The sequence below is a fragment of the Malurus melanocephalus genome, unplaced genomic scaffold (assembly GCF_030028575.1).
Source record: "Malurus melanocephalus ecotype Western Australia unplaced genomic scaffold, MMel_1.1 scaffold_357, whole genome shotgun sequence".
Classification (NCBI taxonomy): Eukaryota; Metazoa; Chordata; class Aves; order Passeriformes; family Maluridae; genus Malurus; species Malurus melanocephalus.
In genome coordinates, this window is record NW_026623589.1 from 659095 (window position 1) to 679024 (window position 19930).

The window sequence follows — 19930 nt, forward strand, 5'->3', positions numbered from 1 at the left end:
GCTGGGTGATTTCCAGGGCTGCAGCTAAACTGCTGAGTTYGACAGCCACATCAGGCTTATCCTCCAAAAGGATGCTTAATCCCTTTTCTTAAACCATTTTCTGGTCTCCATATTATCTTGCAACAATAATTCTAAACTCTGATTATAAATTGTGTATAAGGGCATTTCATCTTTGTTACTTTTAATAGGTTACTTGGTACCTTAATTGAAAGTGCTCTATTCACCACATTATGAGGGGAAAAAATCAGGGGATTTTTATCATATTCTTTTCCATACATTCATAAAGCTCTTTTCTAACCTGAAGCAGTTCATYGACTTATTTATATTTCACTCTTCAGTGCAAAATTATTTTCATAAAATGTTAGAAAGTACATCTTTTAGGAGGTAGCTYTGAGAGTTTAAAGTCAAAATTTACTACAGATAAAGAATAGCAATTTAAAGGACAACCGTTTACTTCTGTAGATAATCTGCATTTCCTATTATGGTCTTCTGTTGTTTTTTCATGGAATACAGACTCTACCATTGTACCAGACTTTTCTGCATTCCTCTGCCGTAGTTCAGATATTTACAGGCACATAAACTGACTCTAAGAGAATTAGTGAGGACACTGAGCACTCTARCATGAACAAGAAAACACCCCGTGCTAAGTACAGCAGTGGGGACCCACAGCACTTACAAAGAAAGGACTGTCCAAAGAGAAATTGTGTTTTTATGATGGCCATGAAAATTGATAGTAACAGTGGAAAGAGATAGGAAAGAGGACAATAAAATCAAACAGATAGGAAAGAGGACAATAAAATCACCTTTTAAACTCATTTTATTTGTGACGTTAGACTTAAATTTCTCTCCTGTGCTTGTAGACAGAGATAAAAGCAAGTGTATATACTTCTAACGTAAAGACAAAATCTGGTGTCCTGTAAGAACAGGTTTATTTCCTGGACCAGCATGGGTTTCCGCTAGATGGTGCTCCTAGCCTTAGGAAAGCCATAAACAGATTAATCTCTGCATTGCGAGGGGAGGAACAAGTTATTTCATGAAGAGATGAACCAACAAACACGAAGGGGAATATTACAGATCTCAATCCACATTCCTAGATCCCTAGGCTGCAGTAATTTTGTTCTTTCTTCACACCTGCTAAGTACTCACAAGCATATTTTCAACTTCATATTCATGTTCCAGTCCTCTCATTACACAGACTGACCCAGTCTTTTCTTCAGCCACCAAATTTCACAAAGCCCATAAAGACCCCTCTAAAACATTTTCTGCAYAGCAGGTTACTGTGCAGAAACCCCATCTCTCAGAAATCTGCTTTAGGAAAAAATATCTATATGCATATATTATGCAAGTTCTTTATCTGGTCATCTTAATTTTTACTGCTATTCTTTTTATCTCCTCTGCTATTTCCATAAGAATTAACATCTTCATTTTTGACAGGTATACACAAAAAATAATCCTAAATAATGCTCTTCACAAACACTCACTTTTGCCATTCTATTGGCAGATATTGCAGTGTAAATCAACATTCAACTCTCCTCCCCCACCAAGAGGCATTAATTCTTTTGATTCCTGGGTAACACCAACTGATACCTTTTCCTGTACTCTCTTCCATCTGGAAGCAGGGCAGCTTTTTCATCAGCTCCTCTCATAACAGCAACAGACATAAAAGGGTGTTGAAATACTGGAGACATTTCAGAGATGAGTTGCARAAATTATCAAAGATCTCTCCCACAAGAGATTCCAAGAGTTCAAGTCTGTCCACTTTAAAAGTGTTTAAGTACCATCACTTCCCAAGATGGGAAAGGAAAGTTAAGAATTAGTACAGAACCAAAAATACATAGTTCAGTCCAACATCGCATTAGTGTGCAGCAGAGTTGTGTTCACGTGCCTTGTGAGATGGAAGAAGCTAAAATTGAAAAGACTATGAAGTCCTCCCAAAGAAACTTTTTTTTTTTTTCCAAGAACTGCCTGTCTCTGGTTCAAAACAGCTACCTCTGGTTGGTACAACAGCCCATCAGTTGGCAGCACCATCACAATTTTTCTGTCAGAAGTGTACTGCCACTCCACTAAAGTGAGATTTCTCCTTGGGAGGTAACATTTTCCTCTGACACCTGGAAAATCACCATCTGCAATTGCTGTCACTGGAGCACTGTCAATGTCAGTTGTTGTGACAGTGGCAACACTGCCATCATGAAGAAGCAGYACACAATGCTGCAATGCATTTGGAAACACCACATAGTTGTGTGGGCTGCTGGTGAGGTTCATATATCCAATACATGGAGCTTCCTCATGGAGAGAATACTTCTCTGTTGCTTGATAGAGTTACAGGGAAGTCTAGTTACAGTAAAACTGGTTTATCACTCTTAATAGAGGAAGACAGTTTGTTTTCTTCTCTAGGCTTCAAATCCCTTTAATAATTACTTTGTTAGACGAAAGGACTGGCTGACCATGGCCCTAGGCTGACCAACAGTGAAATCGGTACTGACAGGCAAATGAGAAATCCGAGGCTGAGTCTGACCGATCCATTTAACCTATCCTGAGTGGGCAAGACGTAGAGAAGAAAAGGAGAGACAGAGCTGCTGGAGGTTTGAACTGCAGCTGTCCCTTCCATGAAACTCTGACTGATGGGCAAAGCCCACTTTGCCTCATCACACTGAGCCTTGATTCTATTCTACAAACTGCACACCTAGGCACTCAGTAAAAAAGGGTCCTTCAAGGGAAGCATCGTGGGCACTGAGTGCTCAGAACACTACCCAAACTAAAAACAGATACATCCTCTCCCATATTTATGCCCTCATTACTAATTATTCCCTTCTTTGCCTGTCTTTTCCCCTCCCCAGCATTACCTCGTAGAGCACCTGGTAGAACACGGAGAGGKGATAGCAGAGGTCAGAGTGTTCCTGATGTTTTTTCATTTAGTTATCTATCTGGGCCATTTGTGTTTGGAACTCACACAGGAACAAGGAGATACACCAAGAAAGATCAATTCTTTTTAAACTTACTGAACTACRTGGTGCAACAAAAATCCAAATGTATTCTTTGTATCAACAGATTTGTGTGTGTAAAAAAATTTCAGTTTCCAAAGCAAAAAGCTTGAAACCAAAAGCTGCACACTCAATGATTTAAGATTAAATGTGGCAGAAYATAAAGACTGGCTAAAAAAATGTACCAGTAAAACAAATGCCTAMAAATTTGTCAATGCATCTTTATTGCAAAATGCAGTGCAGTTGACCCTCTTTGGGTTCTTTTCTATGTGGAAAAAGCACTGAGCAGCAGTCTCATGTGAGAGCAACACTGCAGTATAACTGAGGCTTGRGGGTTTCACAGAAGAACACAAGACATTGTGGGTCAATTGACCTGTATCTTTTGAAAGAAGATATGAAACTCTAGTTTTTGTATGTGGTCTGTGGCAACAAATTACCGGCATRCAACCAGTTCCCATACAGAAAATTATGTGAGATCAAGAACTGAAAGTATGSTGCGTGCATCTGTGTGTGTATGAATATATACAAATCATTATTATATAGCATATTTTTATAAATATAATGCAAAGCTTCTGCTGAACTGGGAGGCTTCTGAGTTATATTTCTTGCTAGTTATAGAATAAGCCAATGACTAAGAATCTGACATTCATCACAAGGGAGAGAGCCAAGCTAAGAGGGTGCTCATCACACGCTGTTCTGGCATGTTCAGTTTTGAAAAGCAGTATAAAACTCTTCATCGTGTCAGACATCAGAAGGCAGTGAGTTAATGATTCAAAGGAGACAGAGGTAGGGGCATAAACTTTTCTCAAACTTTCTGAAAAATCCCAAAGACTAGTTAAAAGGAGGAGAAAAAGTGCTTTACACCATAGCAGCAGTGTATCAGAAGAAAAAGATGTCTTCTGAGAAAACTCATTTTTTAAATCATTGCCATTCCTTGACTTTCACAAACACTTCATGTGACAAAAACAGTCTCACCCATGCTACACATAGTGAACTTGAGATTTTTAGGGCAAATGAGCTCTGAAATATATTTCAACTTGGCTACCTGTCACACTTTGGTTTTTGTCTCTGATGCTGACTGTGACCATTGCCTGAGTCCCTGGCTGCTGGAAGTGTTCTGTACAGTTCATCAGTCTAACTCACTAGCCAAAGAGGTAAAGTCCACCACTCCTGGAGCAATGGTCATTCAAGCAGAACTCCACATGATCACCTAAACTGATCTCTATAACTTCTGCCCCAAATCCCACACAGTAACTTTTGCATTAATTTCTATTTCCATTAAGAAAGACTGAAAATATTTACTACAAGAGCTAATGCGAGAAATGTAAGCATCTGAAAGGAAACCTTTGAATATTTAATTATTTGTTTCACTTGCCTTTTCCCAAATCTGCTCTTCTCCAAATTAATTTGAATCTGGATGCTTTTAGCTTCTACTTCCAATCACTGGATCTTGTTATGATATTGTTTTCTGCAGGGTTAGAGTCATCTACCATCGGCAATCTCCCTGAGTGCACGTAATTATGAATCCTACAGGGTACATCAGACTCAAATTTTCTCACCAGCTGGTTCTTTTCCAGACCACAGAATATTCTATTTTTTTCTGGCTGAAATGTCACTTAAAGACTAGTGTCATTTATGAGGATGTGATAAGCTGGTAACAATCTCACTCATGCCACAAACAAAGGACTAACCCACGCTCAGTCTAAATGGGAGAGCCATGTTAATGCATGTTTGTGACATGAGTTGGAGCCTGAACATTGTGTAGGGAGGATCAGCTGATTCTGGGCTGATGGGCTCCTTGCCCTCTTGATAAATTCATCATCTCTGAATATTGCTTCCCTTCTCTGTGGCTCACTGTGATGTGAGCCAGAGAATTACGAATCAAAGGACACTGAGGGGCTACAGCCATCAGGCAGGCATTGCAACTATCTCTGTCTCCTGGGGACAGCGTGTGAGTAGCTCTGTATTGTCAGCAAGGCACAGGGGCAATAATCTTCCCTGCTCCCACGGTAAATCCTCTGCTGGCTGACCTGTGATTACCGGTGCTTGTGGGTGGAGTTGTGTSAAGTCACACAGATGAGCTTAAAGCTCGTGTAAGGCATTTTGTTTAACAGGGGCTGCTCTGTGGACCATCACTGTAACTATCCTTCTCTGCCTCTGAGCAGATTTTCTAAGAAMTATCCATCCTTATCAAAGTTCTGGAAAACTATCCAATCCACCCAGCTATTACACACTATGGATGAATCAATAATCACTGCCTGGGCGTTCCTGCAAACTGAAAACTGGATGTCTAGTACCATCTTTTTCCACCTTACACAACAGACATTAAAGAAAATCAATCACCTTTTGGCAAGAGCCAGTGAAAAAGTGTTAAAATCTGAGTACAAGATTAATTTAAAACAGGMCAATTCAATTTACAACTGAATTATTTCAAGTAACTATTACTACTATTACTAATATGACAGGACATTAAACTTTCACATCAAATTAATGCRTTCTGTTTAGCCAAACTTATTGTTTGTCATCATGGCTCAGTGTTGTAAAATATTTCCTTTGAAATGTTATTAACACAAAATGCTCCGTTCAAAGAATTGCCTTTTAATTGGCAAGATGATCTTGAATTTAAGAAAAGCTGTAGAAAAGTTAGGTACAATCAGTCATATTAACTAACCACTCTACTCCCCAGCATCAAGAAATCCTTCATAGCATGAAGAACAGTGAAGTGATTCTGAGCTCATGGAAGAGCCTATCTAAATTTAACTGCTGTATCACGCTAATGAGAGCTAAAATGCCCTGCATCCACAAACAGATGGTGCTAGCCCACATTAATAAACTCACTGGAGAGCTTAATATGCTTAGATTTAGATAGGTTATTCCACTGGATGACGCAGTCCATGACGCATCCTGAAGCAATGTTTCTGTATTTGGCAGTTCTTTATCATCTTACTTGGTTCTCCTGGCTACACAGACTGCTGTCCTTGTGTCCTGTCCTGTCCCTGGGCTGTTGTCACTCTCCAACACACAGGTGCAGTCCTTTGAGATTCTTATCTGCGGAAGCCAAGAACACTCACTGTGGCACAGCCATATTTTGTATTTTCACACAAACCCTGGATCTCACTGACCCCRTGGAAGATCTGTGCATCCATCAGTATTTGGAGAGCAATCAATGTCTATCAMTGCTCTTCCCACCAACATCCACACACACTCACACTTAACCTCCTTCTTTCCGCAGCAGACTGGGGGGTATACATGTAAGAAAGGTATGGATGGCTGTTTCTGCCTTGCCCTGACCCATCTGAGGGCTGCAACTGCCAGGGAGCTGGCAGAGGCAGGGATATGAGCTGGGCACAAGGACACTGGCRTCACTGTGACTCCCATATGGTCTTTTTTTCGCTTTAGGCTGTGATTTTGTCTCCCTAAAATCTGCCTCCCAAGGCAACAGATTGAATCTGGACACTTTTGCCCAGGGATCTTTTGGCAGCTCATCCTATTTGCACTTCCAAATGCCTAAAATGTTTGTATATCATGTTTTGCATATTTAGCCAGTGTTGTAAGCTTATAGTAAATAAATATTTAAACCATATTAAGTTTATACTACTTCAGAAAAATTAAATTAAGCAATTCAAATGATTGGAAAACAGTATTGGATGCAATTGGATCCTGATATTAATTTCATGAAGGCTGCTTCTGGTGAAATCATTCATATGAATTTGATTCATCTTATCAATAATCTCTATGACTATTTTATTATGCAAATAATGAACAAAGCTTCCTAAAATAAATCTCTGGATACCCTTTTACTCCTCTTCTGAGTAATGTTAATGTATCATTCCTTAAATAAAGGTTGTTTAATACAAAAACTCTGCAAATACGTACAATAACTTACAAATGAGAAATCATAGAAAGTGGGTGGAAGAGTGTGCTAGCTGAAGTTCAAATATGCTGGAATTCAAAAGTTATTTTCACAAGGTATTGCAATATTTGCACAAAGCTACAAGTGGAGTATTCAGAAAGCTTTAGATGTTCTTATCTACTTTATATAATGAGATCTGGAAGATGGGAAATATTGACTCAGTGTTCTAACTCGCAGAAATTATCCACAAAGCCATGGAACTTGAGCTGCTGTATACCTGGGCATGGGACTCACACAGGGGCAGAGAAATACTCCTTCTTTTGAGCACAGGTAGATCTGTAGAGCTTGATGAATATGTGTAGTCTACTTGCAAATCACAGATGCACCTGAGAAGGCACAGATAAGAAGSCAAGGATTTCATTCCCTACCTTCCAAGATTATCTTATGTCAGGGACAGACTGCTTCATTTCCTGAGGACTGGGCTTTYCTGCCAGAACTAGAAACCCAAAGCGTTTTTAGCCAAGACACTGAGAGAAAGAAGAGGGAGAAGGCATATGAACATGAGAAAGAAATTAACACAGAGGGCTACAATCATAGTAAAGCACTGAAAATATTTGCTATTTTATTTTATACCTAGTTCCGTTTGTAAGTGCTCTATTTTCAACTTCCTACACCTYGTGTGTGTAGCTATTTACAAGGATGTGGTTTTTCAAATCAGAACTGAGAGAAGTTCAGCCTAGATCTAAACCATCCCTAAGAACCAAATATTTTTAAATGTCTATGGGTTATTATCAGAACCAGTAYGGACTCTTTTTTTCTGTGTTTCAGTTTAAGAAAAATAAGAGGGAAATAAAATACATGGGACAAATTGATATACTATTGATCAAGTGATCAAGTATGAGGCAGATCTCAAATTGCAGAGCAATTTGTTCCACACTCTTAATGAGCCTTTGAATGAGTTGAGCAGGGCTCCTGCTGCCCAAAATTTCTTTTCCTCAACGGGGAAAGGATGAAATCAACATGCACTGATTAAATTCACTCACTCTCATAATGCTGGGTATCTCCAGTAGYGTGCAGGAGCAGGGTTTGTGCACCACGTGTGGACAACTCAGCAGCTGGAAGAGTCTGTGACAGCACGGGGGAACTAAAAAATTTCTTTGCAATGCTGAAGCCAAGGTCATGTTTGAACTGTAGCATTGTGAATCCTGAGGTGAAATATAGGTATTAAGTGAACAATTATTTCTTGAAAACCCTGAATTATTTTATGCTATGCTCCCTAAGAATTTCTGAATGAGGGAGGTCTTTTTTTTTAACTCTTAAAGCAAGAAACTGTTCTTCTTCCCATAGAACTGCCACTAACTCCAGCCATTCCTTCCCTGATTCAAGAATATCAGATGGATTCTGCGTTTCTTCACAAATCACAAAAAAATTAGTGCTTTTCATTGCAAAAATTTGTACTACTTCTAATAACTTGTACTACTTCAACATTAACTTATATGCCTCTTCCCTTCACAAAAGACCTTCTTTTTTCAAATATTTTTAAAACCTTTCCTAGTTTAAACATGGGATAGATTTGTGATGAAAGTCATGAGRGAAAAAATAAGAAAGAAAAAGGAAAAAAACCCTACAGAACATGTGAAATCAACTGGATAAAAATTGTTTTAAGGGTGGAAGTGTACAAGAATCATGCTTGAATAGGTATCAGCTGATTCTACCAAATGGCCGTCAAGGTCAAGGACCACTATAAAAATCAAAGCAAGGACCTTGCCTAGGCAAGATTTTTTTTTTTTAATTTTGAAATAAAGTTCAGGGCTGTGGTCAATATATTTGCTTTTTATGAACATTTATTTGATTTCTTTTCAAAAAACCACTTCAGTGTAGCCGTTAAATATTGAATACTCCTTTTCCTACTTCAAGGATCACAGAAGCAGATTTCATAATATTTGTGTGCTTTTTATGCATGAGTCCTCTTATTTATACAGCTCCCTATAAATCCTATAAATGACTGACAGAAAGGACCAATTAGAGCTTTTTCAGGGTAGAATGGCACTTATATGTTTGTGTAGTCTCGTTTTAATGGTTTCAGGTTCCACAGTTTCCCCGAGGAGATTATTTTAGAGCTTACTGCAATTTATTCTCATGATAGTCAGCTTCAACATTTCCTTTTCCAATTGTATCATAATATACTTATATCCAACATAATGTATCACACATTTTCTCCCCCTTGTGACGCAAGGTAGATTCCATAAATCCTGCAATAAATTCGTCACCTCTCCCTATGTCCTTTTAAGCCCTTTTCAGCTGAGTTATGTAGCACATGCCAGCCTTGACAGCAACATCACAGTTATGCCTCTTTAGTGATTTGCACAAAAAAGTAGCAATCATTCCCCAATATTAGACATACTTTGTTCAAGCTCCAAATCAATTCACAAAAGTGATCCATGTTTTTTAAAAAAAATTCTGTGATTCTGTGTATTCTAAGTATAAAATACTGCCCCTGTTTTATGCATGCTTGAAGAGTCTTAACCCCATCCTCCCAGGGTCATAGAATAAAATTCCAGAAGCAACTTTTATCCTGTGTCTCTGGAAGGATTCAAATAAATTTTCCAGCTCACTACACAGTAAGCAGTACTGTCGTSTGTGGCTGACTCTGCCCTGCCATGTCGGCTGGTCCCTTCACCCCTCTCTTTATCATGTGCCAAAACAGTTTGTTTTCTGATTCCTAGCCTGCCTTTCCCATCCCAGTCCTGCCATAGGATTGCCCCTGTTGCAGGGTTCATGCTCAGTTCCTTCACTGCATGAATTTTATTACACGAGAAACAGGGCTTACAGTCATCTTCTCACAGTTTCCGATTAAAGGGACTGTAAAGATAGGGAAACACATTCCTGCAAGTTTAAGACAGCTCGGCTGTACATTTTTTTAAGTTATCTGTCTTTAATTATACTGATCACAGCAGAATTTTGAAGAAAACAAATGAGAACCAAAAGCCAGGAAAGCACCTCTTAACTTCCTAATAGTTCATGCATGTACATAAAGACTCTGAAACAAGCTAGAAGATGGTTATCAAATTACAGTTCATGGAATATTATCCCTACCGAACAAATGAGCTCTATAAAACTACTGAGTCTCCCGGAAAGTCTGTCAGGTGTTACAGATGTGCTAATTAGAAAATAATTGACCAAACCCATGAAAGCAGCAATAAAAACTTGGAATACTGCTTATGCACTCAGTAATACCGAACAAGTGCTCTAATAGCAAAGGTTTAAGAGACAAAGAACCAGGCAGGTGCCTAAAATTTCACCAGGTTTTATACCTCAGGAAGATGCTGCAAATACCAAAATCTCTGGTATTATAAAATCTATAATAATAATAATAATAATAATAATAATAATAATAATAATAATAGATCATTGTTGGAAGCTGGCTTTAGAAACAAATAAAACACAACCAGCAGAAATAAAGAAGCCTGCCTACATCTCACAGCTGAACCCGTTCCAATACTCTCATTGTACCTTGTGTACACCTACCAGGTGGGGAAGGAGTTGGAGAGCTCTTACGGGCCATGTGCTGGGTAACCAATGGTCACACCTTCTCCTTGCTGGCTTGAAAGGGCAGCTTTCACCGGCTGACAAGCCCAGAAAATCCCTGAGGGGAGCTGCAATGAACTCCTCTCTGGCTATGTGGCATGTGGGCCCCGTTAGAGAGTCTCTCCTTCATTCCGCAAGAAATCTGTCATTGATTATGGAAATCAGCCCCGTATGGCTGAACCAGTAACCGGCTTGAAGTCACCGGRGAGGGAAAAAAGGAGAGGGGCAGCCAAATTGTTTGGAATGCAGCTCAAATACTTCAGAGAATTTAAGGTTAAAAGGGATCATTGGATCACAYACTCAGACCACAGGCCAGTAAGTCTTACTGCTAGTCCCAAACTGAACTAAGGAGCTTGTTTGTAATTAAAACCATTACATTTGTACTACATTATCTCAGCTCCCAACCACGGATTCTGCTTTTATATTCTTTTGTACCATCTCAAAAAGGTTTAGCACGGCAAATCTTGCAGATCTTTTTGACAATCGATAATGTGTTCAAAACATATCGTTATAAGAGACTTACTCCAGTATTGCAATGTTTCAGCAGGTCTTTTCTGCACTCCTAGACCTTTAATGGCAAGAGCCACACACCTTGTTCTACTCTCAGTTCTCAYAAATACACACTGTAATGCTAATTGAACACCCACCAGTCAGACTGGACACACTGCACCACATCCCTAACAGTTTGCCTGGCATGGTTTTTAGACAACTTTTTCTAAGACCTAAGATCTCATTCCAGAGGCATGGCTTCTATTCCTGGAAAATTTGGCTTGCGCATTTGGCTGTTTGAAAGTGTTAATTTCACTAGGCAGTCCAGATGACATTGCAGGTGCTCTCACAGTAGTTTACTAAGTTACCATTTAGCACATCCATGGATTTTATTAACAGTGAGTTTATTTTGGATTCCTGGTAAAAATCTTGCAAATGCTGAGCCGGCAAAACTTTGCACGCCCCCAAACCATGAATACTAGCCTCTGAAAACCTCTCTGATCTTTCAAGAGTCTAAAACTATTTCTTTAAGACATTGACCATTCAACAGCATTAGCCATTAGAATTACAATGGTATTAACCTGAGGACTCAGAGACCATTTTGTGGTTCTAAGCCTATTAGATTAAAAACAGAAGCCATGATGTTTCTGTAGTTATTTTTATCAATTTACCTGTGTCCCTGATTAAGACTATCAGAATTGTTTTATAAGTCAAGTGAGGTGATTGATATTAAGGACATCGTACTTRTTTCTTTATCAAACCATTTTCGAATCTTTTCCCACTGTTTTGCCTGTGGTTTGTGTTAAAACAGTCAAGAACAGTACAGGTCATCCAGTTCAGTCTTTAGAAAAYGGGCAGAACACGAATGCTTTTCTTTACTTAATAACTTACTTTCTATTTAAAGATTTATTAAACCCCAAACTTAGCTACTTCCTCAGCCAACTCTGTCAAGATCCCACGGTGCAAATTAGCCAGACTTCATTAAAAACTGTCTAGGTTTGCTTGRAACAGAGCTTTCCCCACGGACCTCAGCAATTCCATCCACGTGATGCCAGCACAACACCTGGCTTCTCCCAGGTACGGCGGCGATGCTCATCCGGCACCACCGACRGGCGCTCCGTTACACCTACGGCACCAAAGACCCTGAGCGACTCCCCTCGCCCCTTCCCATCCCTTTTTTTTTCTAAATTCCCCTCAGCTGCCGCACGCCCAGCGGAACCCCCATTGCGGGGTTCGAGCAGCGGTGGCGCCAGGTCCCTGTGCTCACCCCGCCACATCCCCGCTCCTCCCGCCCGGGATGCGGCGGCGGCGCGGACCCCCGGGAGCGGGCGGGCGGTGCCCCTCATCCCGCCGGGCGGGGCCGCGCTCCCGGCATGCCCGAGGGGGACGCTCCGAGGGTGGGTAGGTGGGCGGAGGGAAGGAGGGCGGGAGGGTGCGCGCCCACCCACCCCGCTGCCGCCGCCGCTTCCCATTCCCAGCCGCTTCCCATTCCCAGCCGACGCGGAAACCGGCGCGCAGGGAGCCGCTGTAGCCGGCGCGCAGGGCGCATGCGCGGGCGGCCGGGAGGGCGGGGGCCGGCGTTCAGCGGGGAGCGCTCCGGCCGCCGGTGCCGCCCGCACTCGGCGCTCCCGCCCGCCGCTACCGCTACCGCTACCCGGGACCGGCGGCGCAGCGCCCGCGCCCTCTCCCGCGCCGCCTCCGCCCGTTGTCCTGCCCCGCCATGAAGTTGAGCAGCCGCGGCCGGGGATGCTGCGCGGGCGGCAGCCGGGAGCGCGGGCCGCCGCCGCGGAGCCCCTTCGTGCACCAGCTGCGCTTCAGCCCCCTGGAGAAAGCCAAGGTAGGGGCGTGCGGCCGCCGGGCCCCCCYTGCTCGCCGCCGCCGCCTCCTCCTTCCGCGCGTCCCCCGCGGCGCACCGGCTGCCGGGCCGCGTCCTGCGGCGGGCGGGGGCTCCCGCCGCCGGTGCTTTGTGAGGCGATGGTGCCGGGAGAGCCGGGGCAGCGGTGCCGGGCTTGTGCGAGGCGGCTGCGAGGGGCGGCTGGGCCGGGCCGGGCCGGGAGGGAGGGGGGCTGGGGGCGGCCGTGATGCTGTGGCGCCCGGCGCTCGCAGGGCGTGCGCCTCAACTTGTGCTCCGATGCCTTCTTTAAAGGAAAAAAAAATTTTTTTGGGGGGGCGTATGGGTTATGTTGGCATTTTGATATTTGGGAGGTTTTTCGTTTTTCTGGATTTTTTGCGGGTTTGTTTATTTAGGGGTTTGTTGGTTTGTGGTTTTTTGGTGTTTTTTTTTATGGGGTGCGGGGGAGCAGCCCTGTGGAGCCGCTTTTTCCAGAGTCAAGTTAAGGTAGGTGTTAACCTGGGCCGAGGCATCCCGYGCAGCCGAAGTTTGCCCCTGGATAAATGGTCCCTGCGGCGTAATTTAGGCATTGTGCAGGTAGCGGTGACATTACAGGAAGCAGTATTAAAATGCAGATTTGCCGTTGCGTGGCTTTTTATGTCATTGTTTGGTTTTGTTTTTGGTTTTGGTTTTTCCCCCCCCCCCTCCGTGCCTCTGCCTCGCCTCGCACAGTGAGCAGTAAGTGGCTGGGTATTCAGAGGGCATGGCCCTTGTCTTAGGCTTTCGGTAAGATCTGGGTCACTTGCTGGAGGAAAAAATACCGTCAGAGGCTCACCTAATGCAGAGCTGGCCATTTCTGCCACTTTCATTACTGTATTACTTCAGCTTTTTATAGCTGTTGTTTTGGGAGTCTAACAGCCCTCAGTACCTGTTAACATTGGAAATTATGATCMACTAATACTGAACCTCTTGGGTCAACGTGCTTTAGATTCAATTTGGATTTAATTGCATTCTCTGTCAAGTTCATTGTACTATATTGTTGCTCTCCAGATACTTGAGATACGTATGGCCTGACTTAAAAAAAACATTGGAATGTGCCCCATGTTACATATCTGGCAGTCCAGGAATTCATAGTAGACTTAGTTTTTAATTACGTTGTCCAGTRTGTATTCCATGGTTACTGATAAATTGTTGCTTGAGCTGGAAAAGGGAGAAAAGGTTTGTGACATTTGCCWCATTTAGTTTATATCTAGGACTTCCTCAATAAATTGCATAGTTGTAAAGATTTCTTTTCCGTGCAATGTACTTTGCTCCTGAAGTCATGGTTAATACACAATTAATGAGGTAGAAGTCTTCCAGGGAGCAGAGAGAAGCACATGTTTATATGGACTGGAATTGTCTACAGTTATTTCATTGGCAGTGTTAATGGATCATTTTAATGTTGCTTTCTACTTAGTTATAAGAAATTTTAAAAATACTGCCAAGTGAGCAAACTCTCGGGTTTACAGTTTTTCCAGTATTGAGTCTCATAGGAGCAACTAGCATTGCTGCTCTGGTGTTAGTCCTGACAGACCTTGAGGTGCTTCATCAGGGAAGTGGCTGGTTGCTGGACACACCTGCCTTCTGTGTGGGCTGCCCTGTACATAGGTATGAGATGTGAGCTTTGCCAGCTGATTTTAAGGATTTGTTATTTTCAGCAAAGACTGGGACGTGTTTAAACCTCTGTGTTTTCTCACAGTGCACAGGCCAAAGGAACAGCCTCCTCACCAAAGAGTGTGTCTCGAACTTGCTTTTAGAGCAAGCAGTCTTTTACTGATACGCAGCAGCACAAAGTTCTTTTACCCRATCTCCCTTCAGTCTTATTTGTTGCAGTTTTATGTGGGAAAAAGCCCTTAAGTTGGCATAAGAACTGTGGTAGATTTTTTCTTTGTCTTAGTCATGCTCTTGCAGCCTCTTCACTGATTAAAAGTTGTGCTTGAGACAGAAGCTGTTAAAGCAGAGCTGTGGAACTGTTCCGCTTGAGACAAGTGCTCCCAGAAGAAATGCTCCCCAGGTGAATTACACAAGTATGCGTTCTCTTGGTATGCCCTGGACAGCTATGCCGGCTTCTGTGTGAACTCTTGCAGCTGAACTCACTTCCTGTCAGCTGTAGACACATATTGTGTCACAGGTTTTTCTGTCTGCCCTGTGAATCTAAYGGGGCGCTTCTGGGATTGCACAGACTATCGAGGAAGGTTAGGAATGTAGGTACAAGAAGGAGGGAGCACAGGGCACTGAGAGACAAGAGAGCTTTGTCCCATGGTCTGTTGTCTGTTGCTGATGGTCTGCCAGATAGCCCCATTATCTTCGCTACACCTCGTCCTGCACTCTGCAAGAGGTTAGATTAGCTTTTTTATTCATGAATGCAGCTCAAATGYAAATGCTTTTTAGCATGTTCCAGCCTGAGACTGTGGGAGTGAAAGAAAGGTAGAAAGTAAGAGGAGGARAGTAAAAGGKAGTAACCAAGAGGAGGAAGAGCAAYAGCAAAAAGAAATYTGTTTGACTATSAAGGAACTGTTCACATCATCTTTCATTGACTTTATAAAAACTGGGAGATTACAGGACCATAAAAGCRGTACGACTGTTTGAGAACTGACTCTCATCAGTAGAAATGATGGCTATTTACTCTGATCAGAGAGTGACAGTAGGGGTCATCCTTGAAGCTACCTGTTTTATTTCAGTACTATAATAAAAAGATTCTTTCTGTGAGAAAGACAGATGTGATTTTATTAACCATGAATTTGTTCATACTAACTTCTTCTGGGCACCTGTAAGTCCAGACCCTTGATTCTTCTTACTGCTGCAGAACAGGCAGAAGCATTACTGGAGCTGACACTAAGCATCTGTAGCTTTTTTCCCCTGCTACTTAAAAGCACAATACAATGCCATTTTCCTTTCTTCCTGTGTTTCTGGCCCATTTTATTTCACCAGTGCTGGTGTTCATTTGGTGCCTTGGTGAGCTGATTTGGCTCATTAAACCAGCATATCATTGTGTTTTTTCTGTGTTCTGATTATTTTCTTTTGTTGGGATGGCTGGGTTTTATCTCACTAATGAGCTGTATTGGCTCCTTGCAAGCTCCCTTAAGTGCTAGAGYTGACTCAAGGGGAAGATTGAGGAGAGAGTGAACAGGACCACTCTCACAGCAGTGATCTGTTAGATTGGCTTTGCACATGAAAATTTCTACTCCTGTATTTATCTCCATGAATGTGTCAATTGAGAAACTTACAGAGTTGGAAAGTGGGTAGTGAGAGAATTGTTGAGGGATKAATTCCTAGCTCCTTCACTGCCATCTTTAGTGACTTGAGCTATARGGATGATAATAGTGAGGAAGTATAAGCGTGGGGCAAGAGGTTATTTCTATCTGATATGTGTAAAAGAAAAATCAAAACCTCTACCATGCCAAATAGTATTTTCTGTTCCCAGTATGTGACCACTGCTTGGTAACAAGTCATGGAAATTTTGTTGTGAATARACTGGTTTTAGTGATGTTTCTCACYGTATAGCTAATTTCAAAATTGCATCTTTTCAGCTTCATTGTGCATGAGGGCTATGATAGTGGATTTCAAGGTAGGTAACAGACCTAGTAAGCAGAAACAAGGGTACTCTGATTCTCTTGCTGAGTGCTTAGATACATAGGACTGGATATTTTGGAGAACTTGGAACCTGAGTTYGTATTTTATACCTTCTTTGTGAAGTCATACTTAAATCTGAATGCAGAGTCTCTAAACAAGGAGAACATATGATACCTATTTAGTTTAAGTGACTTGCCTTACATCAGATTTAAGCCCTTCTGATGGAAGAATGGAGATCAGTTTCCCAGGGCAGCCTTCTGTTACAAGCTGTCCATGGGTCTTTCAAAGTACACACTGCAGCATCTGAAAAACTAAGTTTTAGGAAGTTTTAGAGCAGCAAGTCTATAAGCTGTAGTTAACTCCCTCTTGAGATTTCTTTGGTCATTGGTTGAGCCCCTCAAARTACAACTCCAAGTGGACCTTTAGAGGTTTTTCAATGTATCTCAAACCGCAATGTTTACATTTGCCATATTGCCAAACAGAGTTTGTAACTTTAATAGAAGACATGTGTCCATGAACATCCCACRTATGTAGGAATGTGATCACTGAAATAATGTCCTCCTAAGGTCAGAGCCAGAGTGTACGTCTCCTGCATTCTAACCTCTGACAGTGGCCARTGGGGACAGGATCTCCTTTTATCTGTCTGACACTGGCATTATTTCTGTGTAGGTTTTACAGATTAGMAGCTTTCTTACCTGTATGAATGTTGATATACACTGAACTACTTTTCAAATGTTAGTGTTTTTCTCGATTCCTAACCTGCTTTAGGAGCTAAACATACTTTCCTCTCCTACCGAATTTCTTATGTGAGCAGGTACTGAACTACTACCTGCTAAAAAGAAGCTGGTGTCTCAGCCAGACCCTGTACATTTGGTGAACTTAATTTTTGCTGTCTCTGGAAGAACGAGAGACCTTTTCTGCACATTTATGCCATCATTCATGACATTCTGGATGCAACTTCAGTTTCCATTCTCTGACATGGCACTAAAATGACCTTTGGTACAAAGGACTGATACAGAGATGCAAAGGATGGAATACCTCATACCAGTCACCCACCATTGCCCTGGAGTAGGAGAAGACTTGGAGGAATGGGAGGGAGGATGTGTGAATCCCAAAGGTCTGTGTCCTCACCTGCATTTTGTTTCCCTTATTTCTTAGTGGCTGGTCCTTCTTATTGTACAAACTTAGAAAGCAGCTGCTCTCATCTCTAGAACGCTTCTCTCTTTGCTGCCAGACATGGTGATCTTGTCTGTGGATGCAGAGTTGTGTGAGTTGGTGTAACTTTGATGCTCATCAGACCACTGCAGTRTGTGAAGTTTTACTGCTTCATCAGGAAACTAGCCTATCTAAGAAAAATAAAATAAAAAAAAAATTATAAAAAATAAAATTCCTTTTTCTGTCAGTTCCGAAAACTAAAGCAGTCTACACAGGGACTGGTATCCTGTTCTGGAGAGGGAGATCATTGTTGTTACAAGATGATGGGGCCGGTCTGAACCATCACTGTAAAATCCAACTGCATTGGGTGGGTAGCTTAGGGCTTGAAAGTGGTATCTTTGGGTTTTTCTCGTGCTGTGTGTTCCCTCCACCTACCCTAGATTTACAGATTTGTGCAGCTACAGAGTGAGTTGGTTGTTGAGCTGTTTTGGGAAGTGAGAGGAAGTGGAAAGTGAGCTGCATGATGACTAGATCTGCATCAGGGAAGAGAAGAATATGAATTAAGCTTTCCACAGCAGCCTGGAGATGCATCAGATTAAGCACAACATGAGACAGCACCTTATGCCTCGTTACTCATCTTTGCCCAGCTATTGTGGTGTTGAAAAAGTGCTTTTTTTAACCTTAGCWGGCATATCTGGAACTGAATCGTATTCTGCTGGTTTTGCTGTTTGATGTTTTTAAGTTAAGAATTGGTATCAGTTCCTAGGAATCACTGACCTTTTAAGTCCGGGATTGTGTTAGAATAATGCTTTTTTTTATTATTACTATTTTGCAGATTGCCTTCATGACCTTGACTCTGTTTCCTATCCGACTCTTTTTTGCTGCTTTTATGATGTTGCTGGCCTGGCCTTTTGCATTCATTGCTTCAATGGGATCTGACGAGCAAGAGCTTGAAAAGCCCCTCTCCTGGTGGCGAAAGTGAGTTACTGATGTGGTGAAATTCTGAGGGAATCACTATATAGTTCAACAGTTTAAAATAGAGTGGATGGGAAATACTTCATATCTGTCTCAGAGATCTCCTTTTTTGTTCAAAAGAAAAATATTGAACAGTTTTCTCTGGTGAGAAACTAGAAATGCCTCAACTCTTTGAAGTACCAGGTGATCCAAGAATTACACTGGTAATCTCTGGCTTCTTATCTTTATTGAAGATATAGTGTGAAGCTTTCTTGTGGCATCTTAAATTGTATTTATTCCTCTGATGTCAACTTCTGATCATGAAGATTGACTCTAYGGAATGTGCTCAGATTTCATATTCTAAATTGTTGTTTTAAACTGCCTCACCCCATTGTTTTCTATCCTATGATGAATTGACAAAACTTGTGTTGATTCCCTGAGGGCTTGCCCCATACTTAGGTGCTTATTAAAAGTCTGTGGTTGCTTTGATATTGCAGTGCCAATTAAGGTGGAATGTAAGATAGTGTCCATCCATCCATGAAAAGTGCCATTTAGGAGCAGGAAAGGAGGAGTGTATCACCTCTTCTGTAGACAACTTTAAAATTAGAAGCTGGCACTAGCATGAAGCAAGCTGATTGTGTTTTGTATCATAGGAGGGAAGRAGGTTGAAAACCAGAGAAGCATGTCGCTTTACATTGCCTTTAGAGCAATATCAGTACAATAACTAATGGAATAATTGCTGCTTTCAGTCTTGCATACAGTTATTTTGAATCTTTTTTAAATTCTCCCTTCCCCATTTAATCCAATTTTCAGTGTCACTCTGCTCTCCAACCTCCAATCCCTGTGTAACAATTTGTGACGTTTGATTTTTGTACTCTGTTCGTTCAAATTTTCTCATTTCATGACTCAATTTAAAAAAACAGACAAGCAGAACTCCACCAAAAAAACCCCTCCTCCACCCCCCACCAAAAAAAAAAAAATCCACAAGAAACAGAAGTCCAAATAACTTTAGGAAGAGATGGGGAAAAGGGAAGTGAAATATTTCCAGGGCTGTCAMGTATTCTGCAGGCATTCCTGTATTTGAGAATCTCTGCCCTACATTTCTCCCCTGTTTTGTTTGGGTAAACTCAAAACCAAGAATCAGGGTAAGTGCATTCTAGCTATATCATACTAGCATATTTCAGGACTCAATTTATTAGAGCTTTTTAGCTGATACTACCAAACCTAATTAGGCATTGTATAGAGGAAACTTAACAGTCATAGTCTGAATAAAAATTAATGATGAACTAAATGCCARTCTTGGAGACTAAAATGGATTAGTATTCAGATGATAAAATGAAATTGAACAGCATCTTACCTTGAAAGTGGTTTCAAATCTGATGAGAAAGAGAAAAACAAATTCTGTGCAGTGTTCCAGCTCTGTTTTAAGTATCATATCCTATCTGAACTTCTGTCATGCATGTCATG

At 41.7% G+C, this 19930-nt stretch overlaps 1 protein-coding gene across 2 annotated transcripts in view; it reads left to right on the forward strand.

The window, feature by feature from the left end:
- Positions 1-12497: 12497 nt before the first annotated feature.
- The window catches only part of LPCAT1 (lysophosphatidylcholine acyltransferase 1), a 61483-nt gene continuing 54050 nt past the window's right edge, over positions 12498-19930 (forward strand). Inside the window, exons 1-2 of one of the 2 annotated variants that reach the window (XM_057378413.1) lie at positions 12498-12748; positions 18345-18487. In XM_057378413.1, the coding sequence (XP_057234396.1) occupies positions 12632-12748; positions 18345-18487 (260 nt within the window). In that variant the 5' untranslated portion in view covers positions 12498-12631. The remainder of the gene's footprint in view (positions 12749-18344; positions 18488-19930) is intronic. The other variant, XM_057378412.1, reaches the window with a different exon arrangement.